Raw genomic sequence first — 27,580 nt, 5'->3', positions numbered from 1 at the left:
ACTTAACTTATACTTACTAACTTAGTTTATTGTCACGTGTAGCGAGGTACAGTGAAAAGCTTTTAGTTGCGTGCTAACCAGTCATCGGAAAGGCAATACATGATTACAATCGAGCCATTTACAGTGTACAGATACATGACAAGGGAATAACGTTTAGTGCAAGGTAAAGCCGGCAAAGTCTGATCAAGGATAGTCCGAGGGTCACCAATGAGGTAGATAGTAGTTCACCACTGGTCTCTCTGGTTGTGGTAGGATGATTCAGTTGTCTGATAACAGCTGGGAAGAAACTGTCCCTGAATCTGGAGGAGTGTGTTTTCACACTTCTGTACCTTTTGCCCGATGGGAGTGGGGAGAAGAGGGAGTGGCCGGGGTGTGACTGGTGGGCGACACAAAGAACTGCAGATGCTGGTTTACGTTAAAAAAGACACTAAGTACTGGGGTAACTCAGTGGGTCAGGCAGCACGGAAGGGTGAATTGATTGTTTAAATTATTTCAGTTTTTTAGTTTTAGAGATATAGCGCGGAAACAGGCCCTTCGGCCCACCGACCGACCAGTGATCTGCACATACTAACATGACAATAGAAAATAGGTGCAGGAGCAGGCCATTCGGCCCTTTGAGCCAGCACCGCCATTCAATGTGATCATGGCTGATCATCCCAAATCAGTACCCCGTTCCTGCCTTCTCTCCATATCCCCTGACTCCACTATCTTTAAGAGCGCTATCTAGCTCTCTCTTGAAAGTATCCAAAGAACCGGCCTCCACCGCCCTCTGAGGCAGAGAATTCCACAGATTCTCCAGATTTGTAATTCCACACATTGCATGGACAACATATATGTAAAGAGGCCGAAACCTGTGAGCTTTCTAGAGGCACAAGTGTGTAAGTTCTCTCTCCCAGTAGAGTGTTGGCCAGGAGTTCCCTGGATAATGTCCCCACTAAACCGCCCCTCCCCTCCCTCCCTCCTCTTAGACACAGGCACGTCAGCGGGTCTGATGGCACATGTTTAAAAATAGTGAGTGTAGCCGCTGTCCCTGCCTCTCCCCCCTCTCCACCATCAATGTCTGAGCAGCATTCTGGGTCCGGAATGTCAACATGGCTGCGGACATTGGTGAGGTGCTGGTCCCCTACATGCCAACTATCAGGGTGCCCAGATCAGGCGACCGGGTCTACAAGAGCGAGTGCGTCTTCTCCTTTGACTCGCCCGTGAGTAGCATTGCGACCCTCCCAACTTCCAACAGGCTCCCTGCCCCCAACAGCCAGGGGGTGGGCGATAGGTAGAGTGGGGACCCCCGCCGCTGCTCCTCTTACCTGGGCACGTTGCTGCTTCGGGTAAGGGAAGAGTCACACAGAGAGAGGGAGGGAAGGGGGAGAGAAAGAGGGGTAGAGAGAGAGAGGGGTAGGGAGGGAGAAAGGGAGATAGGGAGAGGGGGAGAGAGAGATAGGGAGGGAGAGAAAGGGAGACAGAGAGTGGAGAGAAAGGGAGAGAGAGATAGGGAGGAAGAGAAAGGGAGGGAGAGATGGAAAGAGGAATAGAGGGAGAGAAAGGGAGAAAGAGAGAGGGAAAGTGAGGGGGAGAGTGAGAGAGAGGGAGAGAGTGGGGAGAGGGGAGAGGAGGAGAGAGAGGGAGGGAGTGGATGGAGGGAGGGAAAGGGAGAGGGAGAGAAAGAGAGAAAGAGAGAGGGAGAGAGGGGGAGGGAGAGAAGGGGAGAGAGAGAGAGAGAAAGAGAAAAGGAGAGAGAGGGGAAGAGAGGAGAGAGAGAGAGAGGGAGAGAGAGAGAGGGAGGGAGAGAGAGAGGGAAAGGAATAGAGAGGGGTAGAGGGAGAAGGTGGAATCCAAGTTGGCCGAGCTGTATCTACAGAGGCCGATAATTCAGCCTAAATAACGTGGAGAATAAAAAGGGGGAAGTGTGGGGAGAATTTAATTTTAAAAAATCAGTTGAATTTGAAGTTAAAAAGAAAGCTGGAAAGCGAATGTAGAAATAACTGACTTTGATTGGACATTTACTTTGGAGAGAAAAGTCAAAGAGAGGGGAAAGTGACTTTTTAAAGTGGGACACGTTCTAAAAAGCGGTGTTGAAGTGGGCAGGTTTTATTATTGGACATCTAGAAGTGTTTGGACGCGCCTGGGCTGCCGGGTTATTAATACCCCAGCAGCGGCTGCCGGCTCGGGTGTCGCCTTGTTTTTTGACACGGGCTGATCCTGAGCTTCAGCGACCAAGTTGAGAGGTTTCAAAGAAGCGGGTTATTGGCGTTAAAACAAGCACTTGCTTCTAACTGTGGACGTGGTCTTTATTGGTGGTTGTTCCTCCAGGGTTTTATGAGCGGTGTGTAATGTGGTCGAGATATTAGCAGTGAAAGTGGACCATGTGTGCGCTCCATCAAGAGGCGAGCACTTGTGGGGAAGTTTCCCTATCTCGGGATAATCACCCTATCCCGGGTGTAGATTCCTACCCCGGGTCGCCATCCCATTCGGAACCGTTTGGCTTGCATTACTAACGGAATAATTAAGAGAGGAGGAATTTGTTTAGTCAGAGGGTGGTGAATCTGTGGAATTCATAGAAACATAGAAAATAGGTGCAGGAGTAGGCCATTCGGCCCTTCGAGCCAGCACCGCCATTCAATATGACCATGGCTCATCATCCACAATCACTACCCCGTTCCTGCTTTCCCCCCATATCTTTTGATTCCGTTAGCCAGAAGAGCTAAATCTAACTCTCCCTTGAAAACATCCAGTGAATTGGCCTCCACTGCCTTCTGTGGCTGAGAATTCCACAGATTCACAACTCTCTGGGTGAAAACTCCAGAGATGCTGCCTGACCCGCTGAGTTACTCCAGCACTCTATCTGAAACATCACCTATCCATGTTCTCCAGAGATGCTGTCTCACCCGCTGAGTTACTCCAGCACTCTGTGAAACATCACCTATCCAGGTTCTCCACAGATGCTGCCTGACCCGCTGAGTTACTCCAGCACTCTATCCTTTTTTGTAATCCGGCATCTGCAGTTCCTTGTGGCTTCATCAGTATTAGACAGACCATTGTTATCATCATGTGTTTAGAATTTATATACGGGGAGAGCATTAACCAGAGTCCTTGGATTCTTTGTTTCAAAGATAACATAGTTGAAATATTAATTTAATGTTTTCTATCTACAATTAATTTTCTTTGTCTAAGAGGTTAGGACAGGTTTAGAGGGCCGGATATGGGCCGAACGGCGGTTTCCACACTGTAAGACTCTGATTCTAGAGATACAGCAGGGAAACAGGCCCTTCGGCCCACATCGACCCTCGATCACCCATCCATACCAGTTCTATGTTATCCCACTTTCTCATCCACTCCCTACACACCAGGGGGGGAGGGGGAATTTGGGCGGCACGGTGGCACAGCGGTAGAGTTGCTGCCTTACAGCGCTTGCAGTGCCGGAGACCTGGGTTCGATCCTGACTACGGGTGCCGTCTGTACGGAGTTTGTACATTCTCCCCGTGACCTGCGTGGGTTTTCTCCGAGATCTTCGGTTTCCTCCTACACTCCAAAGGAGTGCAGGTGTATAGGTTAATTGACTAGGTGTATGTGTAAATTGTCTCTAGTGTGTGCAGGATAGTGTTAAGGTGCGGGGATCGCTGGTCGGCCCAGACTCAGTGGGACGAAGGGGCTGTTTCCACGCTGTATCTCCAAATTAAACTAAACTGGCGGTGGGGGCTGGTTCCCTGGATACTTTCAAGAGAGAGCTTGATAGATCTCTTAAAGATAGCGGAGTCGGGGGATATGGGGAGAAGGGGTACTGACTGGGGATGGATGATCAGCCATGATCACATTGCATGGTGGTGCTGGCTCGATGGGCCGAAGGGCCTACTCCTGCACCTGTTGTCTATTGTCTATATAGAGGGCCAATTAACCAACAAACCTGCACGATTTTGGAATGTGGGAGGAATTATATTTTGAGATTAAGCATTATATATGAAATTGCAATTATTTGTCTATCTTTTCTCTTGCCCTCTTCCATAATTGTCTTTGTATTTCCTCCATTTCTATTCTGTTGCAACTACAGGAATCAGAAGGTGGTCTCTACGTGTGCATGAGTACGTTTCTTGGCTTTGGAAGGGAACATGTGGAGAGACATTACCGTAAGACGGGACAATGTGTTTACATGCACCTGAAACGAACCATCAAAGAGGTAAGAATTGTTGGCGTTTAGGTTTATTATTGTCATCTGTACTGAGGTACAGTGAAAGGCTTTGATTTGCGTGCTATGCAATCAGATCAGATCATACCATACATAAATGCAATCGTCAAACTCCAGTACAACAGGTAGAGCAAAGGGGAAGATACAGAGTGCAGAATATAGTTCTCAGCATTGTAGCGCATCAGTTCCAGAGACAAAGTCCAATGTCCGCAATGGGGTAGAGATGAATCGGACAGTACCCTAGCTTATGGAAGGACCGTTCAGAAGCCTGATAACAGAGGGGAAGAAGCTGTACCTGAGTCAGGTGCTGCGTGCTTTCAAGCTTCTGTACCTTCTGCTGAACTGGCATCTGGTCTGTGTGACAGACTGGGCTACATCTACAATGATGGGGAGTGTGGTCTGTGTGATGGACTGGGCTACATCTACAATGATGGGGAGTGTGGTCTGTGTGACAGACTGGGCTACATCTACAATGATGGGGAGTGTGGTCTGTGTGATGGACTGGGCTACATCCACAACTCTGCAGTTTCATGCGGTCTTGGGCAGGGCTGTTCCCAAACCAGGTTGTGATGCAACCCGACAGCGTGCTTTCTGTGGTGCGTCTGTAGAGGTTTGTACGAGTGACTGGAGACGTATTGAATCTCCTCACACACCCCAGGAGGTAGTGGTGTTAGTATGTCTTTGTGGCTGTTGCATCAATCCATGAGAGATAGTTCCCTCTCTGTGCCTCTGTGTCCCTATCTGTGCCTCCGTGTCCCTCTCTCTCTACCCCTCTCTCTCTCTCTAGCCGCGCCTGTGAGTTGGGGGCTATGCGTGAGTGGATAGGGCGGGGATGGGTTAAAAGGAGCAAATGAATAATATTAATATAATATCAAGGGGTGTTGTTAGTGTGTGTGTGGGGGGGTTGTTAGTGTGTGTGTGGGGGGGTTGTTAGTGTGTGTGTGATGCCGCAGGCCGCCCCCCTCCCCCCGTAACCACGCGTTGAGGGGCCGGGACCCTACGGGTCCCACTTGGTCTCGTGGTCAATATAATTGATGTTTCCATCACATCCAGACAGCCTGGTCTAGATTGCGTATTATTCTAAACTAGACAAAACTGTGATCTTTTACTTCATGTTGGCTCCATTTTGCATAGTAAAAGTTGTAGTGCATTATCTTAGTTATAAATAATAATAATTTCCCTTGGAAAGTCATTTATTATAATTTTCTTTGGATATTTTTTAAGTCTTAAAATAAGTGACTTTTTCTAAAATTATTATGTTCACAAGTGATAGGAGCAGAATTAGGCCATTCGGCCCATCAAGTCCACTCCGCCATTCAATCATGGCTGATCTATCTCTCCCTCCCAACCCCATCTCCTGCCTTCTCCCCATAACCTCTGACACCCGCATACTAATCAAGAATCTGTCTATCTCTGCCTTAAAAATATTATGATATTTTTAAAGTTTAATGCAGTCATTGATTTTTATGGAAAGGCTTTTCCATCTTACAAACATCTTTATTAAATATGTAAAGGTCATTATGAAATGAGAGGGTGGTGAATCTGTGGAATTAATTGCCACAGAAGGCTGTGGAGGCCAAGTCAGTGGATATATTGAAGGCAGAGTTAGATAGATTCTTGATTAGTAGAGGTCACCGTGTCAGAGGTTATGGGGAGAAGGCAGGAGAATGGAATTGGGTGGGAGAGATAGATCAGCCATGATTGAATGGCGGTGTAGACTTGATGGGCCGAATGGCCTAATTCTGCTCCTATCACTTATGAAATGCACCAAAGTGTAGTAGAAAGTGTTTCAACACCTGTTGATGCCAGATTCAATTCACTAATTAAGGATGTAGAATGGAAGATATACACAAACTGCTGGAGTAACTCAACGGGTCAGGCAGCATCCCTGGAGAAAAGGAATGGGTGACGTTTTGGGTCGAGACCCTTCTTCAGACTGAGAGTCAGGGAGGGGGTCTCTGGATTCAAGATTCAAGATTCAATTTAATTGTCATTTGGACCCCTTGAGGTCCAAACGAAATGCCGTTTATGCAGCCATACATACAAACAAATAGAAACACACCATAATTTACATAAAGACCATCCATAATTTATGGAAGGCCAAAAAACTTATCTCTCCACTGCACTCCCCCTGATGTCAGAGTCAAAGTCAAAGCCCCCGGCTGGCAATGGCGATTGTCCCGCGGCCATTAAAGCCACGCCGGGTGGTGCAAGGTCGCACACCGGGTCTTGGTGTTAAAGCCCCCGGAGTGCGCTCGCAGAGTCCCGCGGCCATTCCAAGCCCCGCTCCAGGAGCTCTTCGACCCCGCAACTCGGGCGGGAGAAGTCGCCGTTGCGAGAGCCCTGAAAAGCGGTCTCCCTCCAGGGACCCGCGGGCTCCCGGTGCCGCAGTCCGCCAGGCCCGCAGTTGCAGCCTCCTGCATTGGAAGGTACAGAATAAGTTCAGTTCAGAATAAGTTCAGTTTAGTTTATTGTCACGTGTACCGAGGTAAAGTGAAAAGCGTTTGTTGCGTGCTAACCAGTCAGCGGAAAGACAATACCTGATTAGATTACAATCGAGCCATACATAGTGTTCAGATACATGATAAGGGAATTGCATTTAGTGGTAGGCAAAGCCTGAGTTATGATTAATTTAGTTTAGTTTAGGAAACAGGTCCTTTGGCCCAGCGACCAGCGATCCCCGCACACTACCACTATGCTACACACACTAGGGACAATTTACACTTGTACCAAGTATACAAACCTAAGCCGATTAACCTACAAACCTGCACGTCTTTGGAGTGTGGGAGGAAACCGAAGATCTCGGAGAAAACCCACGCAGGTCACGGGGCGAACGTACAAACTCCGTACAGACAGCGCCTGTAGTCGGGATTGAACCCGGGTCTCTGGCGCTATGAGCGCTGGAAGGCAGCAACTCTACCGCTGCACCACCGTGCATCCCACCAAATGTCGATCTCCTCCTCAGTACTATAGGCAAACTTTTGCCAATGGCAAGAGAGCCTGGGGAAAGCTGGAGTAACTCAGCAGGACAGGCATCATCTCCGGAGAGAAGGAATGGGTGACGTTTCGGGTCCAGACCCTTCTTCAGACAGTAAAGCCTTGCCCTGCAGACGGCTCTGTCTGTCATCAGATGAATACAAACAGCAGGCAATGAAGGGGCTTTGCAAACATCTCTGTATTCTAGATTTGGACAAGCTCTCCCGTTTCCTGTCTGAACACTGACGGTTGTCAGCGGCTGATGTTCCGTTGCAAACTCTCAGCTGCTACAAAAATGCAGTTGAATGACCCTGGCCAGGAATGTTTGACAGTTGTTCACAGAGGGCTGCGACTTCAATATTTAATTTCAGGTCCCACCGGATCGACCAACTGAGAGTATTTTTGATTTTGTTTTTTAAGTTTAGTCCTAGTTTAGTTCAGAGGTACAGCGCGGAAACAGGACCTTCTTTCCACCGAGTCCAGTGAATCCCGCACACTAACACTATCCTACACACGCTCGGGACAATTTTACGATCATACCAAGCCAATTAACCTACAAAACCTGTACAAGTGTGGGAGGAAACCGAAGATTGCGGAGACGTCGCACCCGGGTCACGGGGAGAACGTGCAAAATCCGTACAGACAGCACCCGTAGTCGGGATCGAACCCGGGTCTCCGGCACTCCGGCTGTGAGGCAGCTGCTCTACCCGCCGCACCACCGGGCCACAGGGTGTCACAGTTGAAAACGACAGCAGGATGAATATACAGTGTAGGAGTCACACAGCACAGTAAGAGGAGGTGGGTGAGGCAGGAACGAGAACAACATGTACCATCAACTTAGACAGGCACATGGATAGATAATAGACAATAGGTGCAGGAGTAGGCCATTCGGCCCTTCGAGCCAGTACCGCCATTGACTGTGATCATGGCTGATCATCAGTCTGAAGAAGGGTTTCGGCCCGAGACGTTGCCTATTTCCTTCGCTCCATAGATGCTGAGTTTCTCCAGCAATTTTGTCTACCTTCGATTTTCCAGCATCTGCAGTCCCTTCTTGAACAGCTAATACATGTTGATGATTTCAACCTGTCTGTGTGGTGAAGATGTGTGTGCAGACAATTAAAATCACCAGGTGACTCAAACTCTTGATTGTCTCAACAATCCCTTCCAGCTTTCTTCTCCACCCCTCCCTCCCACACAAGCAATCCGAAGAAGAGTCCCGACCCGATACGTCACCTATCCATGTTCTCCATAGATGCTGCCTGACCCGCTGAGTTACTCCAGCACTCTGTGTCCTCTTGTGTATTAACCAGCAATTGCAGTTGTGTGTTTCTGCTACTTGTTTCATGATAAGGGGTAAGCCACTTAGAACGGAGTTGAGGAAACACTTTTTCTCACAGAGAGTTGTGAGTCTGTGGAATTTTCTGCCTCAGAGGGCGGTGGAGGCCGTTTCTCTAGATACTTTCAAGTGAGAGCAAGATAGGTCTCTTTAAGATAACAGAGTCAGGGGATATGGGGAGAAGGCAGGAACGGGGTACTGATTGGGGATGATCAGCCATGATCACATTGCATTGCGGTGCTTGATCGTAGGGCCGAATGGCCTACTCCTACACCTATTGTCTATTGATAATCCCTAACTAGGTTAGAGTGGACAATCGTCAATACTGGACACCATCCCCCTCCACTGTGGTCCATTATGTCGAGGATTGACTGCACTGAAATGGTTGAAGAGAAACTGTCTTTGTGGAGTTGGCATGCACCTAACAATGTTTCCTCTCGCAATCCAACTTGCAGAAGGCCACGGGAGCTTCAGGTGGAGTGGTGCCCAGGCGGAGATCTCCTCGCGTTATTTTTGGTAAGGTAAACTCCTTGGAGCCTCTATCTATCTCTCTCTGTCTCTCGCTCGAGCATAGATTTTAAAACCAATTTTAATGCATCTATTCCATTGCCCCCTCCTTATGTTTTGAATCGGCTTCCTATCTTTTCACAAGATTCAATCCTTTTGACTGATTGCCACATACAGGCTCTCCAGCCCACCGAGTCCATGTAACCTGCTGTGCCAACTTCATTTGCAAAGCTTCATTCCCGGGATGGCGGGACAGTCATATGCTGAGAGAATGGAGCGGCTGGGGTTGTACACTCTGGAGTTTAGAAGGATGAGGATATCTTATTGAAACATATAAGATTATTAAGGGTTTGGACACGCTAGAGGCAGGAAACATGTTCCCGATGTTGGGGGAGTCCAGAACCAGGGGCCACAGGTTAAGAATAAGGGGTAAGCTATTTAGAACAGAGATGAGGAAACACTTTTTCTCACAGAGAGTGTGTGGAATTCTCTGCCTCAGAGGGCGGTGCAGACCGGTTCTCTGGATACTTTCAAGAGAGAACTAGATAGGGCTCTTAAAGATAGCGGAGTCAGGGGATATGGGGAGAAGGCAGGAACGGGGTACTGATTGGGGATGATCTGCCACGATCACATTGAATGGCGGTGCTGGCTCGAAGGGCTGAATGGCCTACTCCTGCACCTATTGTCTATTGTCTATAAAGCTCCACTGCTTTTACTTTGGTTTTAATATAAAATAATTTGACGATAGACACAAAAAGCCGGAGTAACTCAGCAGGTCAGGCAGCATCTCTGGAGAAAAGAAATGTCTGAGCTATACAGTAGGTCTGAGCTACAGGCAGAGGTTGAGTAGGCTGGGTCTCTATTCCTTGGGGCTCAGGAAGATGAGAGAACACCTTATTGTGGTGTACTCATGAGAGAAATAGACCGGGTAGATGCACAGCGTCTCTTGCCCAGAGTAGGGGAATCGAGGACCGGAGGACATAGGTCTAAAAGATTTAATAGGAATCTGAGGGGTAACTTTTTCACACAGAGGGTGGTGGGTGTACGGAACAAGCTGCCAGAGGCGGTAGTTGAGGTTGGGACTATCCCAATGTTCAAGAAACAGTTAGACAGGTACATGGATAGTGTAGGTTTGGAGGGATCTGGACCAAACGCGGGGAGGTGGGACTAGTGTAGCTGGGACATGTTGGCCGGTGTGGGCAAGTTGGGTCATTCTATGACTCTAATAGGTGATGTTTCGGGTCGAGACCCTTCTTCAGACTGAGATTCAGGGGAAATGGAAACGAGAGATATAGGCGGTGATGTAGGGAGATATAGAACAAATGAATGAAAGATATGCAAAAAAGTAACAATGATAAAGGAGACAGGCCATTGTTAGCCGTGAGCTAGGGGAAAACGAGTTTCAGACAACGAGACTCAACAAGACGACTTTGAAGCTAGTATGACGGGTGGGGGAGGGATGGAGAGAGAGGGGATGCAAGGGCTACTTGAAGTTAGAGCCATCAATATTCCTACCGTTGTGATGCAAGCTGCCCAAGTGAAATTTGCGGTGCTGTTCCTCCAATTTGTGTGTGGCCTCACTGACAATGGAGGAGGCCCAGGATAGAGAGGTCAGTGTGGCCATGGGAAGGGGAATGAAAGTGTTTGGCAACCAGGAGATCAGGTATATCCAGGAGGACTGAGCGGAGGTGTTCAGTGAAACGATCGCCCAGTGTACGTTTGTTACAATCTTGAATTGATAGTTGTAGCAAGGATGCGGATGTCAAAGGCTAGAGGGCACAGCTTTGAGGCAAGCGAGGCAACATTTAAAGGAGATGTGTAGGGTGGTGGGTGATGGTGGAGGCCGATGTGATAGTGGCATTAAAGAGGCTTTTAGATAGGCTGAAATCTGAAGAAGAGTCTCGACCCGAAACATCACCTACTCCTTCTCTCCAGAGATGCCTAGTTACCCCAGCATTTTGTGTCTATCTTTTAGATAAGCACATGGATATGCAATGAATGGAGCGATGTGGATTAGATGGGGATAGAGGAGATTGGTTTAGCATGGCACGGACATTGTGGGCCGAAGGGCCTGTTCCTGTGCTGTACTGTTCTATGTTCCATGTTGATCTGGAGATATCTTTCATATGGATCTGTCTCTCCCATAAAGGTGGTGTATTGTCATTCAGTAGACCTCTGTTGTCACCTATTCAAGCTTAGTTTAGTTTCGTTGAAAGATACAGCGGGAAGCAGGCCCCAATCCGTGCCGACCAGCGATCCCCGCACACTCAACACTATCCTACGCACACTGGGGACAATTTACAATTTAAACTAAAACCAATTAACCTTAAAAACCTGTACGTCTTTCGAATGTGGGAGGAAACCGGAGCGCCCGGAGAAAACCCACGCAGTCACAGAGAGAACTCTGTGGAGACAAGATGGTGGCAAGGTAGCGCAGCGGTAGAGTCGCTGCCTTAAAGCTCCAGAGACCCAGGTTCGATCCTGACCACGGGCGCGGTCTGTACGGAGTTTCTACGTTCTCCCCGTTTCACGCGTGGGTTTTCCCCGAGATCTTCGGTTTCCTCCCGAACTACACAGACCCACAGGCGTGTAGGTTGATTGGCGTAAATGTAAATTGCCGCTAGTGTGTGTGTGGGGCAGTGTTAGCGTGCGGGGATCGCTGGTCGGCGCGGACTCGGTGGTCCGCAGGGTCTGTTTCCGCGCTGTATCTCTAAACTAAACTAGACTAAACTTTTAAACACCTGTGGTCAGGATGGAAGATGGGTCTCTGGCGCTGTAAGGCAGCAACTCTACCGCTGCGCCACCGTGCAGCTTCGGAAGCTGGAAGCAAAGGAACGACGTCTGCAATGAGGAAAGGGTGCCTCATGTTTCCATGTGCGGTCGGGAGGCTAATTCTATTTGATGATTTCCCCGGCTCGGGCGTGGGTACGTCATCGTATGACAGCGTTGGTGTGTTTGCTGGGCCGTGACAAAACACAGCAGCTGTCTAGTGCTAGCAGCATTGTGCTGTCAACAAATCTGCGGTGGCATTGACAAAAGGGCCACGTCTAATACAGATTTAGATCCATTGCTAATTGTACCGCTGGAGTAGTTTGGACCAGAATAGTTGGTGGCGCAGAACCAGTTTTGAGGCATCTCTCTGACGCAGGAAGCGACTCAACCGATGAAATGTGAGGCAGGGACACGCGCTTTGAGATGCTGCGTGGATGCAGCGAGAAGCCAGGGCCTAAGGTAAAGCTGCGGTAACGGCACCGTGGGTGCGTCACTGAAGTAGCTCGTGGTGCTTGGAGGTGGATCAGGAAGGAGACGGCACCTGGAGTATTGAGCGCAGTTATGGCCCCCCCTAATTTGAGGATGGACATTCTCGCTATTGAGGGAGCCCAGCGTAGGTTCACCAGGTTAATTCCCGGGATGGCGAGACTGACATGTGATGAAAGAATGGGTCGACTGGGCCTGTATTCGCTGGAATTTAGAAGAATGAGAGAGAATCTTAGAGAAACATATACAATTCTTAAGGGATTAGACAGGTTAGATGCAGGAAAAATTTTCCCGATGTTGGGGGAGCCCAGAACCAGAGGCCACAGTTTAAGAATAAGATCACAGGTTAAGAATTTAGGACTGAGATGAGGAAAAACGTTTCCACCCAGAGAGTTGTGAATCTGTGGAATTCTCTGCCACAGAAGGCAGTGGAGGCCGATTCACTGGATGTTTTCAAGAGAGAGATAGATTTGGCTCTTGGGGCTAAAGGAATCAAGGGATATGGGGAGAAAGCAGGAACGGGGTACTGATTCTGTTTGATCAGCCATGATCACATTGAATGGTGGCGAAGGGCTGAATGGCCCACTCCTGCACCTATTTTCTATGTTTTTATATTTCTATGAAGAAACGCAGGAAGTATAAGTGGTGAGGTGACCTAAAATGGTGCGTTGCAGCCAGGATACAATGGTGAGGGGAATAGGTAGGATGAATGCACAGTCTTTCACCCAGGGTTGTAGAAACAAAATCTAGATGGCATATAAACTATAAATATATTTATTTTTCAGTTCATTTATTCATGTGTGTATATATTTATATATTGGTATATGGACACACTGATCTGTTCTGTAGTCATGTGTACTATGTTCTGTTGTGCTGAAGCAAAGCAAGAATTTCATTGCCACATGACAATAAACTCTCTTGAATCTTGAATCATGAATCAAAACTAAACTAGACCAGATGGGAGCGGAATGATTGAAACAGGGGCGACTGTTCAAGCTGTTCCACGTTTTTTTTAGAAGGAAGATTTTACCATATTTGAGCGGCACGGTGGCGCAGCGGTAGAATTGCTGCCTCACAGCGCCGGAGACCCGGGTTCCATCCTGACCTTGGGTGCTGTCTGTACGGAGTTTGTACGTTCTTCCTGTAACCGTGTGGGTTTTCTCCGGGTGTTCCGTTTCCTCCCAGATCCCCGGACCGTGTGGATTTGTAGGTTAATCGGCCCTCTCTATAAATTGCCCCGAGAGTGTATGGAAGGAATTGTGCGAACGGGCGATTGCTGGTCAACGTGGACCCGCTGAGCTGAAGGGCTTGTTTCCTCAAACTCGAAACATATTTGGTCATGCATTTTTTTTTGAAAAAGTTAGTCACAGCTTGCTGTCACTGACATGGTGGCACAGCGGTACAGTCGCTGCCTGACTGCGCTTGCAGCGCCGGAGAGCCGGGTCCGATCCCGACCACGGGTGCTGTCTGTACGGAGTTTGTACGTTCTCCCCGTGACCTGCGTGGGTTTTCTCCGAGATCTTTGGTTTCCTCCCACTCTCCAAAGACGTACAGGTTTGTAGGTTAATTGGCTTCGGTATAAATGTAAATTGTCCCTACTGGGTGTAGGATAGTGTTAATGTGCGGGGATCGTTGGTCAGCGCGGACTCGGTGGGACGAAGGTCCTGTTTCCGTGCTGTATCTCTAAACTAAACTAAACTTGGTAGACAAAAATGCTGGAGAAACCCAGCGGGTGAGGCAGCATCTATGAAGAATAAGATGTGGTCCATTTAGGACTGAGATGAGTTGCCGTGAGGCAGCAACTCTTTGCTTGAGACCATATATGTCAACTTCCAAGGTGTTTAGTCACGTAACATCGACTCTCGACAGTTGTGGACATGCATGACTTTATTGACTGAGTCAGAAGCAATAGTGAAGATACTTGTACTCATGAACGCACTCTCTATAGAAGCACCGTCAGTCGAAGGCACTGAGCCACGTGAGGTGGAGCCTGTACAAATAACCAAACGCTTGGCAAGTGAAGAGGGATTTTAAAAATAGTCGACTAGAATGAAGGAAAGCAAAATGGAGACATTTAACGAGCTGCTTCCACGGCTTAATTTAGTTTAGTTTAGAGATCTCCCCGTCCACCAGCGCGATGCAACACGCTCTAGGGACAATCTACAATCTTTACCCAAGCCAATTAACCTACCAATCAGCACGTCTTTGGATGTATAAGATTGTTAAGGATTTGGACACGCTAGAGGCAGGAAACATGTTCCCGATGTCGGGGGAGTCCAGAACCAGGGGCCACAGTTTAAGAATAAGGGGTAAGCCATTTAGAACGGAGATGAGGAAAAAAACGTTTTCATCCAGAGAGTTGTGAGTCTGTGGAATTCTCTGCCTCAGAGGGCGGTGGAGGCCGGTTCTCTGGATACTTTCAAGAGAGAGCTAGGTAGGGCTCTTGAAGATAGCGGAGTCAGAGGCAGAGAATTCCACAGACTCGCAGCTCTCTGCATGAAAAAGTTTCTCCAGCATTTTGTGTCTACCTTGGGTGTCAAGTCGGGTTGGGGACCCTTCTACAGACCGATGTATCAGAGAGAGGAGAACTTCTTCAAAGTAGAGCCTAAATGCTGGAGTAACTCAGTGGGTTTGGAGAAAAAGGAATGGATGATGTTTCAGGTCGAGACCCTCCTTCAGACCACCAAAGAAAGACACAAAGTGCTGACATAACTCAGGGGGGTCAGATAGTAGAGAGTTTTAATAGCACAAAGAACACAGAACAGTCCGGTCCCAAGAAGGGTCTCGGTCCGTAATGTCACCCATTCCTTCTCTCCATAGATGATGCCTACCCCTCTGAGATACTCCAGCAGTTTGTGTCTATCTTTGTTTTGAACCAGCATCTGCAGGTCCTTCCTACACCCTTCTTCAAGTTGAGGAGATTCTGGGAACAAGATAACTGCAGATGCTGGTTTACAAAAGAGGACCCAAAGTACCGGAGTAACTCGGCGGGTCAGGCAGCATCTTTGGAGAACATGGATGGCCACCAGTGTCCCAACCTGAAACGTCACCTATCCATGTTCTCCACAGATGCTGCCTGACCCGCTGAGTTACTCTGGCACTTTGTGTCTTCCTTGGTTAGTTAGTTGACTGTTGTCACGTGAAGAGCTTGTCCTGCATGCTATCCAGTCTAGTTTAGTTTGTTATAGTCACGTGTACTGGAGTACAATGAAAAGCTTTTTGTTGCGTGCTATCCAGTCATTGCTAAAGACTTCAACTCCCCCTCCCATTCTCACACTGCCCATTCTGTCCTGGGCCTCCTCCATTGTCAGAGTGAGACCCAGTGCAAATTGGAGGAACAGCATCTCATATTTTGTTTGGGTAGCTTACACCCCAGCGATATGAACATTGACTTCTCTAACTAGCCCTTGTTATATAGCCCATGCTTTCCCTCTCTCTCTCTCTCTCCATCCCGCCCCCTTCCCAGTTCTCCCACCAGTCTGACTGTCTTCCTGATTAAATTTTATTCCTGTAAACTTGGTTTGTCAGCTTCCCCAAGCTAACAATGATCCATTCCACATTTTCCTCAATTCTCGTCCCCTTTCACACCTTACCCTTCCTTATCTCCGTCTCTCCCTCTCTCCTGACTCTCAGTCTGAAGAAGGGTCTCGTCCTGAAAGGTCACCCATTCCTCCTCTCCAGAGATGCTGACTGACCCGCTGAGTTACCCCAGCATTTTTGAGTCTGTCTGGCACTAAGCCAATGCTCGATTCGTAATGCAATCACTCCTTCTGTCATGTTTGATAACGACATTTCTGTGTGTGCGCGGGGAAAAAAACTCGAAGATGTGTCACTCCTAATTGTGTCTAAAATTAAATCTTTGGGCTGGAGACTTGCCAGCATGGAACTAAAAACAGGGATAAAACTGTGCTATCAGATTCAGTTAACGCTAAGCCAACTACAAGCTGGCACCAACAGTAACAAATGCTAAAGTTGGCAGGACAGTGTGGAAGGTAATAATGTATGTAGATCAGGCACGTGTGAGGGCAGATGTTTAGATGCTGTAAAGGGCCTGTCCCACTTGGGGATTTTTCACCCCTGGTACTTGCCCTTGCCACCGCAGGACACTTGTCGCTTTACCTCCCCCCCTTTGACCATTCAAGGACCTAAGCAGCTTTTCCAGGTGCGGCAGAGGTCATCTGATCTAGGTGTCTGATCGGTGAGACCAAGCGTAGGCTTGGCGATCGCTTCGCCCAACACCTCCGCTCGGTTCACAATAACCAACCTGATCTCCCGGTGGCTCAGCACTTCAACTCCCCCTCCCATTCTGAATCCGACCTTTCTGTCCTGGGCCTCCTCCATGGCCAGAGTGAGTCCCACCGCAAATTGGAGGAGCAGCACCTCATATTTTGCTTGGGTAGTTTACACCCCAGCGGTATGAACATTGGCTTCTCCAATTTCAAGTAGTCCCTACTTTCTCCTCCCTTTCTCAGCTCTTCCTCAGCGCACTGGCTCCACCTCTTCCTTTCTTCTTCCCGCCCCCCCCCCCCCCCCCCGCCCCTCCCCCCCACCCTCACATGAGTCTGAAGAAGGGTTTCGACCCGAAAAGTCGCCTATTTCCTTCGCTCCATAGATGCTGCCTCACCCGCTGAGTTTCTTTTTTTTAATATTTATTTTATTTGAAGCAATTGTACAAGGAGAAAGTAATCGACATAACAATTATACAATTTTTGTACAGCTTCAGTTTTAACATTTTATAAACTAATAAGTAAATCGGAAAAAAGAAAAAAGGAAAGAAGGGAAAGGACGAAGAAAGGAAAAAGAAAAGAAAGAATTTCGAAAAAGATACGAAATAGTAAAAAGAGAAACCCCTGAACTAACAAAGAAGTGAAAGAAGTGGAGATATATCCCACTACAGATTCAGATTCAGATTCAATTTTAATTGTCATTGTCAGTGTACAGTACAGAGACAACGAAATGCATTTAGCATCTCCCTGGAAGAGCGACATAGCAAACGATTTGAATAAATAATAATAAGTATCCGGGGGGGGGGGGGGTGGTGATTGGCAGTCACCGAGGTACGTTGTTGAGTAGAGTGACAGCCGCCGGGAAGAAGCTGTTCCTCGACCTGCTGGTTCGGCAACGGAGAGACCTGTAGCGCCTCCCGGATGGTAGGAGGGTAAACAGTCCATGGTTGGGGTGAGAGCAGTCCTTGGCGATGCTGAGCGCCCTCCGCAGACAGCGCTTGCTTTGGACAGACTCAATGGAGGGGAGCGAGGAACCGGTGATGCGTTGGGCAATTTTCACCACCCTCTGCAATGCCTTCTGGTCGGAGACAGCAGTTGCCATACCATACTGTGATGCAGTTGGTAAGGATGCTCTCGATGGTGCAGCGGTATAAGTTCACCAGGATCTGAGGAGACAGATGGACCTTCTTCAGTCTCCTCAGGAAGAAGAGACGCTGATGAGCCTTCTTGATCAGAGTAGAGGTATTGTGGGTCCAAGAGAGGTCATCGGAGATGTTGACTCCCAGGAACCTGAAGCTAGAAACATGTTCCACCTCCGTCCCGTTAATGTGGATGGGGGTGTGCGTGCCGCCTCTGGACTTCCTGAAGTCTACAATGAGCTCCTTGGTCTTCTTGGAGTTAAGGGCCAGGTTGTTGTCAGCGCGCCATGCTGCTAAGTGCTGGACCTCCTCCCTGTAGGCCAGCTACCGTTCCCTACGCCCGCTCACCCGACCCTAGCGTCGGTTTTGAATTTGTGTTCAATCATTACGTTGTTGCAGAAATTCAATGAAAGGGGACCATATTTTGTCAGACAAAACGAGCCTTATTTTTTCTAGATGTAGTGTCTGTGATCCACATCTTCACTGTGGGGACTGGTATCTTTTTCCAGAATTTAAGTATACGTTTTTTTCGCAGTTATTAAACCATAGTCAAGGAAGCGTCTTTGGAATATCGTTAACTTAGGGCAGCCCTCTGACATTCCTAATATTATTAGTTTTGAATCTGACCCCAATTGAATTTTGAGTGTTTTAGAAATGGTATTGAATCCCGCTGAGTTTCTCCAGCATTTTTGTCTACCTTTGATTTTGCAGCATCTGCAGTTCCTTCTGAACCAATGCTTTGATTTAATAGACATTTATTTTGAATGCAGCTTGTTCATGTCGATCTCAATGGGGAATGGGCCATTATCTTAAGGTTTGCCTCAGAATAAATGAATCTTGTTCCTATTTTAATCCTGTTTCCTCCCCCCTCAGACCTCGAGCAGAACAAGGACTTTAACCACGAGGATTATGAGTATGAAGATGAAGCCAAGCTTGTTATATTTCCTGACCACTTTGAAATCGCACTGCCGAACATTGAGGAGCTGCCGGCGTTGGTCAGTGGTTTTCTGCAATATGATCCGACACGATAGACAATAGACAATAGATGCAGGAGTAGGCCATTCGGCCCTTCGAACCAGCACCGCCATTTACTGTGATCATCCACAATCAGTACCCCCGTTCCTGCCTTCTCCCCACATCCCCTGACTCCACTATCTTTACGAGCCCTATCTAACTCTCTCTTGAAATTATCCAGAGAACCGGCCTCCACCACCCTCTGAGGCAGAGAATTCCACAGCCTCACAACTCTCTGTGATAAAGTGTTTCCTCGCCTCCGTTCTAAATGGCTTGCCCCTTATTCTTAACTCCTAGGTGTTGGGGGCACTCTTGGGTGTCAAGTCGGGTTCTACAGATCGATGTATGAGAGGGAAGAGAACTTCAAAGTAGAGCCTAAATGCTGGAGTAACAGCGGGTTTGGAGAAAAAGGAATAGATGATGTTTCAGGTCGAGACCCTTCTTCAGACCACCAAAGAAAGACACAAAGTGCTGGAGTAACTCAACGTGTCAGATAATAGAGAATATTAATAGCACATAGAACACAGAACAGTCCACGTCTGAAGAAGGGTCTCGATCCGTAACGTCACCCATTCCTTCTCTCCATAGATGGTGCCTCACCCGCTGAGTTACTCCAGCATTTTGTGTCTATCTTGAGGTAGAGATGCTTTGCCAGAAGGGAATTTTTTGCATCTATTATATTAATGTGGATAGAACGTACTTAATACGTATAGGGGTAGTTAGAGTCCTAATTAGTTTAGCTTTAGGGAAACAGCGATGAAGCAAGCCCTGAAGAAGGGTCACGACCCGAAACATCACCCATTCCTTCTCTCCAGAGTTACTCCAGCATTTTGTGTCTATTTTTGGTGTAAACCTGTGTCTGCAGTTCCTTCCTGTTTAGTTTTAGAGATACAGCACGGAAACAGGCCCTTCGGCCCACCGGGTCCGCGCCGACCTGTGATCCCCGCGCGCTAACACTATCCTACACCCACTAGGGACAATTGTTAACATTTACCCCAAGCCAATTAACCTACAAACCTGCACGTCTTTGGAGTGTAGGAGGAAACCGAAGATCTCGGTGAAAACCCACGCAGGTCACGGGGAGTACGTGCAAACTCCGGATAGACAACATCCGTAGTTGCGATCGAACCCGGGTCTGCAGCGCTGCATTTGCTGTAAGGCAGGAACTCTACCGCTGCGCCACCGTGACTTCCCAGGTCTACTCTGCCGGTTCAGTCATGGCTGACGTGCGTCTCCTCCACTCAACCCTGTGTGTGTTTTCCTGTTGCTTGTCTCCATCCGCCACTCTCCAGGTGACCATCGCCTGCGATGCGGTCCTGACCGCGCCGTCTCCGTACGGAAAACAAGATACCGAATCCTGGGAAGAGGAGCTGAAGCATTCGAAACACGAGGACAACCTCCACCAGCTGGACAACGGAGTGCGTATCCCACCCAGGTCAGCACCATGGGAGGGTCTCGGCCTGAAGATGCAGTTTAATGTGGATAAATGTGAGGTTATCCACTTTGGTAGCAAAAACAGGAAGGCAGATTACTATCTAAATGGTGTCAAGTTGGGAAAAGGGGAAGTACAACGGGATCTGTGGGTCCTTGTTCATCAGTCAATGAAAGTAAGCATGCAGGTACAGCAGGTAGTGAAGAAAGCGAATGGCATGTTGGCCTTTATAGCAAGAGGAGTTGAGTATAGGAGCAAAGAGGTCCCTGTGCAGTTGTACAGAGCCCTAGTGAGACCACACCTGGAGTATTGTGTGCAATTTTGGCCCCCTAATTTGAGGAAGGCCAGTCTTGCTATTGAGGGAGTGCAGCGTAGGTTTACAAGGTTAATTCCCGGGATGGCTGGACTGTTATATGCTGAGAGAATGGAGCAGCTGGGTTTGTACACTCTGGAGTTTAGAAGGATGCGAGGAGATCTTATTGAAACATATAAGATTATTAAGGGTTTGGACACGCTAGAGGCAGGAAACATGTTCCTGATGTTGGGGGGAGTCCAGTACCAGGGGCCACAGTTTAAGAATAAGGGGTAAGCCACAATGATGCTGTTAAACTTGGGCAGGTGGGACATGTTGGCCAGCGTGGGCAAGTCGGGCTGAAGGGCCTGTTTCCACGCTGTATCACTCTATGATTCGGCGCTCATCTCACTTGTGTAGGAAGGAACTGCAGATGTTGGTTTCCACCGAAGGTAGACGCAAAATGCTGGTGTAACTCAGCAGGACAGGCAGCAACTCTGGAGAGAAGGAATGGGTGAGTTACTCCAGCATTTTGTGTCTATCTTCGGTTTAAACCAGCATCTGCAGTTCCTTCCTAAACTTTAGTTTAGTTTAGAGATACAGCGCAGAAACCAGCCCTTCGGCCCATCGAGCCTGTGGCGACCAGCGATCGCCGTACATTAATGCTATCCTACACACAGTAGGGACAATTTACATTTACACCAAGCCAATTAACCTACAAACTGTCTTTGGAGTGTGGGAGGAAACCAACATTCTCGGAGATGACGTACGCAGGTCACGGGGAGAAGGTACAAACTCCGTACAGACAGCGCCCGTAGTCTGGATCGAACCCGGGTCTCTGGCGCTGTGAGGCAGCAACTCTACCGTTGCACCACCTGCCGCTATTCTTCTTCTATGAACTAATCTCCTCTGCCTGCACGTGATCCATATCCCTCCATTCCCTGCATATCCATGTGCCTGTCCAAAAGCCTCTTAACATGCCACTATCATATCTGTCTCCACCACCACCTCTGGCAGCACCTTCCAGCCACCCACTGTGTAAAAAACCCCACAAACCTGCACCTCACAATAGACAATAGGTGCAGGAGTAGGCCATTCGGCCCTTCGAGCCAGCACTGCCATTCTATATGATCATGGCTGATCATCCCCAATTAGTTCCTATATCCCTCGACTCCGCTGTCTTTAAGAGCCCTATCTAGCTCTCTCTTGAAAGTATCCAGAGAACCGGTCTCCACCGACTCACAACTCTCTCTTGGTGAAAAAGTGTTTCCTCGTCTCCGTTCTAAATGGCTTACCCCTTATTCTTAAACTGTGGCCCCTGGTTCTGGAATCCCCCAATATCGGGAACATGTTTGCTGCCTCTAGCGTGTCCAAACCCTTAATAATCTTATATGTTTCAATAAGATCCCCTCTCATTCTTCTAAACTCCAGAATATACAAGCTCAGCCGTTCTCTCAGCATATGACAATCGTTCAAGCTATGTCCTCTAGTATTGACTATTTCCACCCTGGGGAACTGTTTCTGACTGTTTTCTCAATCTACAGTATGCCTCTGATAATTGTATATGCTCCTGTCAGGTCTCCCTAGAGTCTCTGATGTCCCAGAGTAAACAGTACGAGTGTTTAACCTTGGGCAGCTCGGTGGCATAGTGCTGGAGTTGCTGCATTATTGTTTAGTGATTTTTGTTTACTGACGGATTTATGAATAAGTGAATGAATACGTTTATTGGCCAAGTATTCACATACAAGGAATTTGCCTTGGTGCTCCGCCCGCAAGTGACAGCATGACATACAGTGACTGTTAGGAATGACACATAAAACATTGAACATTAATAATAAAACATTATCGATTAAACATGTGGAACCAAACAAAAAACCAGAGCAAAAGGAGGCTACAGGTTTTTGGCTGTTGAGTAGAGCTACTACTCGTGGAAAAAAGTTGTTTTCATGTCTGGCTGTGGCAGCTTTGACAGTCCAGAGTCGCCTTCCAGAGGGAAGTGATTCAAAGAGTTTGTGGCCAGGGTGAGAGGGGTCAGAGATGATTTTACCTGCTCGCTTCCTGGCCCTTGCAGTGTATAGTTCGTCAATGGAGGGAAGGTTGCAGCCAATAACCTTCTCAGCTGATCAGACAATTTGCTTTATATACTAAATACAGAGATATGGATCATGTGCAGGCAGCAAAGATAGGCTTAACTTGTTCAGCACGGACCTTATGGGCCGAAGGGCCTGATCCTGTGCCGCACTGTTCAATGTTCTATGATATCTAGAATCTAATGTGACAAAGGGGATGCGTTGAGTAGACTCATTCCTTGGAGCACAGGAGGATGAGGGGTGATCTTATAGAGGTGTATAAAATCATGAGGGGAATAGATCGGGTAGATGCACAGAGTCTCTTGTCCAGAGTAGGGGAATCGAGGACCAGAGGACATGGTTCAAGGTGTGGGGGAGGGGGGAAGTTTTAATAGGAAACTGAGTGTAACCTTTTTACACAAAGGCTGGTGGGTCTATGGAACAAGCTGCCAGAGGAGGTAGTTGAGGCTGGGACTATCCCAACATTGAAGAAACAGTTAGACAGGTTTGGAGGGATAAGGGCCAAATGCGGGCAGGTGGGACTAGCGTAGCTGGGACACTGTTGGCTGGCTGGTGTGGGCAAGTTGGGCCGAATGGCCTATTTCCACGCTGTATCACTCCATGACGCAGGTGGTTGGTTACTGTTAAGATGGATGTGTACACCTCTGACAGAATGAAGGAGTTTGTTTTCTCGCCGTTGACTGATGTTAACCAGCGGGAGGGTTGAGTGTGAATTCTAACGCTGCCTTCTCCTGTCCTTGTCCTGTCCTGCCTTGTCGGCATGTCGATGCAGTGGGTGGAAGTGTGCCTGGTGTGACCTGCGGGACAATCTGTGGCTCAACTTGACGGATGGCACCGTGCTCTGTGGCAAGTGGTTCTTCGACGGCAGCGGAGGGAACGGACATGCCCTGGAACATTACCGCAAGAAGAAATACCCCTTGGCCGTCAAACTGGGAACTATCACACCAGACGGCGCAGGTCAGCTCAGTTTATTGTCACGCGAGCCGAGGTACAGTGAAAGGCTTTTGTTGCGTGCTTTCCACCAGTTAGATCATCCGTTTCAATATTAAACTCTACGTTAATGACCTAGGAAAGTCACAGTGCTGGAATAATGAAATAATGAATTATGAATGAATGAATAAGTTTATTGGCCAAGTATTCACATACAAGGAATTTAAGAAGGAACTGCAGATGCTGGAGAATCGAAGGTACAAAAAAAAGCTGGAGAAACTCAGCGGGTGCAGCAGCATCTATGGAGCGAAGGAAATAGGCAACGTTTCAGTCTGAAGAAGGGTTTCGGCCCGAAACGTTGCCTATTTCCTTCGCTCCATAGATGCTGCTGCACCCGCTGAGTTTCTCCAGCTTTCACATACAAGGAAATTGCCTTGGTGCTCCGCCCGCAAATGACAACATGACATACAGTGACAGTTAGGAATGACACATAAAACATTAAACATTAATAATTAAAACATTATTGATTAAACATGTGAATTAAATAAAATAACTCAGCGGGTCAGGCAGCATCTGTGGAGAACATGGATAGGTGACATTTCTTGTTTAGTACGGGTGTCGGGGGTTATGGGGAGAAGGCAGGAGAATGGGGTTCGGAGAGAGAGAGGTAGAAACATAGACAATAGGTGCAGGAGTAGACTATTCGGCCCTTCGAGCCAGCACCATCACTCAATATGATCATGGCTGATCATCCAAAATCAGTACCCCGTTCCTGCTTTTTCCCCATATCCCTTGATTCTGTTAGTCCTAAGAGCTATATCTAACTCTCCACCGTCTTCTGTGGCAGACAATTCCACAGATTCACAACTCTCAGGGTGAAAAGGTTTTTCCTCATCTCAGTTCCCCTTATTCTTAAACTGTGACTCCTGGTTCTGGACTCCCACAACATCTGGAAAAAAAACTCCTGCATCTGGCCTGTCCAATCCCTTATATATGTTTCTATAAGATTCCCTCTCATCCTTCTAAATTCCAGTGAATACAAGCCCAGTCGACCCATTCTCTCATCATATGTCAGTCCCGCCATCCCGGGAATTAACCAGATAGATCAGCCATGATTGAATGGCGGAGTTAACTTGATGGGCCAAATGGCCTAATTCTGCTCCTATCACCATTATGGTTTAGGGTCGGGACTGTTCTTCAGACTGATTGCAGGGCTGGTGGTGTGGGGGGGGGGGGGGGGGGGGGGGGGGGGGGGGGTAGGGGGGTAGGGGGGCAAGAAAGATAGAGCATTCTGCCCATTCCCTCTACACATGCTGCCTGACCCGCTGAGTTCCTCCAGCACTTTGTGCTTTATCCAAGATTCCAGCGCCTGCAGTTCCTCAAGTCTCGTTTTCAGCTGATGGGTGGAGTGGGTGACAAAGGCTGGAGGTGAAAAGGAGACAAAAGGGGGGCAGATGCGGAGCGAAGAGGAGTCAGCGAGATGGAAAGGTCGTAAGTGATAGGAGTGGAATTAGGCCATTCGACCCATCAGGTCTACTCCGCCATTCGTTCGTGGCTGATCTATCTCTCTTTCTCCTAACCCCATTCTCCTGCCTTCTCCCCCTAACCTCTGACACCCGCACTGATCAAGAATCCATCCATCTCTGCCTTAAAAATGTCCATTGACTTGGCCTCCACCGCCGTCTGCGGCAAAGAATCCCACAGATTCACCACCCCCAGATGGAAGGGGAGGGAGGAGGGGGGGGGGGGGGGGGGGGGGGGGGGGGGGGGGGGGGGAGAAGGGGGGGGGAGGGGGGGGGGGGGGGGGGGGGAGGGAGAGGGATGTGGGAAATAGGCGACGTGGGGATTGACTGACGGGTGAAGACTGGTCTTGATCGGTGCATTTTTTCTATCCTTGCAGACGTGTACTCATTCGATGAGGAGGGAGCAGTGCTCGATGCAAACATCGCCGAACACTTGATGCACTTTGGTATCGACATGTTGAAGATGCAGACGGTACGTGCAGAATAGAGTCATAGCCCACACCGGCCTACATGTCCCAGCTACACTAGTCCCACCTGCCTGCGCTTGGTCCATATCCCTCCAAACCTGTCCTATCCATGTATCCATCAACCATCATCACATTGAATGGCGGTGCTGGGTCGTAGCACCTATTGCGCATCTATTGTCTATCGTCTACCTGTCTAACTGTTTCTTAAACAATGGGATAGTCCCAGCCTCAACTACCTCCTCTGGCAGCTTGTACCATACACCCACCATCCTTTGTGTGAGAAAGATTTGCTATTAAATCTTTTCCCCTTCACCTTGATCCTATGTCTTCTGGTCCTCGATTCAATAGACACTAGTAAGCCATTGGAGTAGGCCATTCGAGCCAGCAAATATGATCATGGCCATTCAATGTGATCATGGCTGATCATCCACAATCAGTACCCCGTTCCTGCCTTCTCCCCATATCCCCTGACTCTGCTATCTTTAAGAGCCCTATCAAGCTCTCTCTTAAAAGTATCCAGAGAACCAGCCTCCACCGCCCTCTGAGACAGAGAATTCCACATGCTCACGACTCCCTGTGTGAACTCCCCGTTCTAAATGGCTTACCGCTTATTCTCAAACTGTGGCCCCTGGTTCTGGACTCCCCTACTCTGGGCAAGAGATTCTGTGCATCTACCTGATCTATTCCTCTCATGATTTTGTACACCTCTATAAGATCACCCTCATCCTCCTGCTCTCCATGGAATAGAGACCCAGCCTACTCAACCTCTTCCTATAGCTCACACCCTCTAGTCCTGGCAACATCCTCGTCAAACTTCGTTGAACCCTTTGCGGGACTGTCATATGCTGAGAGAATGGAGCTGCTGGGCTTGTATATTCTGGAGTTTAGGAGGATGAGAGGATTCTTATTGAAACATGTAAGATTATTAAGGGTTTGGACATGCTAGAACTAGATAGGGCTCTTAAAAATAGCGGAGTCAGGGGATATGGGGAGAAGGCAGGAACGGGGTACTGATTGTGGATGATCAGCAATGATCACATTGAATGGTGGTGCTGGCTCGAAGGGCCGAATGGCCTACTCCTGCACCTATTGTCTATTGTCAATTGTCTATTGAACTGGATTGGATGCAGATGATTAATGGCGTCTGTTCCGCAGACTGAGAACGTGAGTGCGGTGATGGACATGAAGCCACGAGTGAGTGAGTGGGAGATGGTGCAGGAGTCGGGGACAAAGTTGAAGGCCATCTACGGGTCGGGCTACACCGGCATCAGGAACCTGGGCAACAGCTGCTTCCTCAGCTCCGTCCTGCAAGTCATCTTCAGCATCCCTGACTTCCAGCGAAGGTGAGCTCCCAACGCCTGCCCGTTCCCTCTCCACCGGCTGTGGCAAATTTGGTTTACCTTGCAGAAACAAGTAAGAAAAAATAAAGGGCGTCGCAGCGGTAGAATTGCTGCTTCACAGCAACGGAGACCTGGGTTCCATCCCGACCTCGGGTGCAGTCTCTCTGCCTGTGCGGAGTTTGCACGTTCGCCCCGTGACCCGTGTGGGTTTCCTCCGAAATCCTCAGTTTCCCCCCAGGTTTGTAGCTTAATTGGCTCGGTATAAATGTATAAGTTGTTTCCCGTGTGTGTTAGTGTGCGGGGGATGGCATGTGGGTGCGAGCTCGGTGGGCCGAAGGGCCTGTTTCAGCGCTGTATCTCTAAACTAAACTAGACTGCTTGACCGGTGCCTTCATTTCCATAGACACAGTGGCGCAGCTGGTAGAGCCACTGCCTCACAGGGCTGGAGACCTGGGTTCGATCCTGACCTTGGGTGCCGTCTATCTGTGCGTGGAGTTTGCACCTTCTCCCCTGTGACCACGTGGGTTTCCTCCAGGTGCTCTGGTTTCTTCCCACATCCCAAAGACAGCGATCCCCGCACACTAACACTAGCCTATACACATTTGGGACAAGTTACAGTCATACCAGGTCAATTAAGCTACAAACTTGTCCAGCACGTCTGTGGAGTGTGGGAGGAAACCAGAGCACCGGAGACAGGCTTGGATAGACGGGATGTGCAGAGGATGTTTCCACTAGTGGGAGAGTCTAGGACTAGAGGGCGTAGCCTCAGAATTAAAGGACATTCCTTTATGAAGGTGATGAGGGGGAATTTCTTCAATCAGAGGGTGGTGAATCTGTAGAATTATTTGCCAAAGAAGGCTGCGGAGGCCA

The 27,580-nt window shown here is 48.5% G+C and overlaps 1 protein-coding gene across 1 annotated transcript in view; it reads left to right on the top strand.

Annotated features, from left to right (window-relative positions):
* Positions 1 to 1,027: 1,027 nt before the first annotated feature.
* Positions 1,028 to 27,580, top strand: part of usp13 (ubiquitin specific peptidase 13) — a 55,979-nt gene continuing 29,426 nt past the window's right edge. The window contains exons 1-8 of the mRNA XM_055646239.1: positions 1,028 to 1,202; positions 4,046 to 4,171; positions 8,948 to 9,008; positions 18,496 to 18,617; positions 19,929 to 20,071; positions 23,223 to 23,407; positions 25,281 to 25,375; positions 26,526 to 26,713. Coding sequence (XP_055502214.1) covers positions 1,092 to 1,202; positions 4,046 to 4,171; positions 8,948 to 9,008; positions 18,496 to 18,617; positions 19,929 to 20,071; positions 23,223 to 23,407; positions 25,281 to 25,375; positions 26,526 to 26,713 — 1,031 coding nt within the window. The 5' untranslated portion in view covers positions 1,028 to 1,091. The remainder of the gene's footprint in view (positions 1,203 to 4,045; positions 4,172 to 8,947; positions 9,009 to 18,495; positions 18,618 to 19,928; positions 20,072 to 23,222; positions 23,408 to 25,280; positions 25,376 to 26,525; positions 26,714 to 27,580) is intronic.

Source organism: Leucoraja erinacea, chromosome 14, assembly GCF_028641065.1.
Source record: "Leucoraja erinacea ecotype New England chromosome 14, Leri_hhj_1, whole genome shotgun sequence".
Lineage (NCBI taxonomy): Eukaryota > Metazoa > Chordata > Chondrichthyes > Rajiformes > Rajidae > Leucoraja > Leucoraja erinaceus.
The sequence above is the reverse complement of the archived record's forward strand: the minus strand, read 5'-3'. Positions and strand labels throughout refer to the sequence as shown.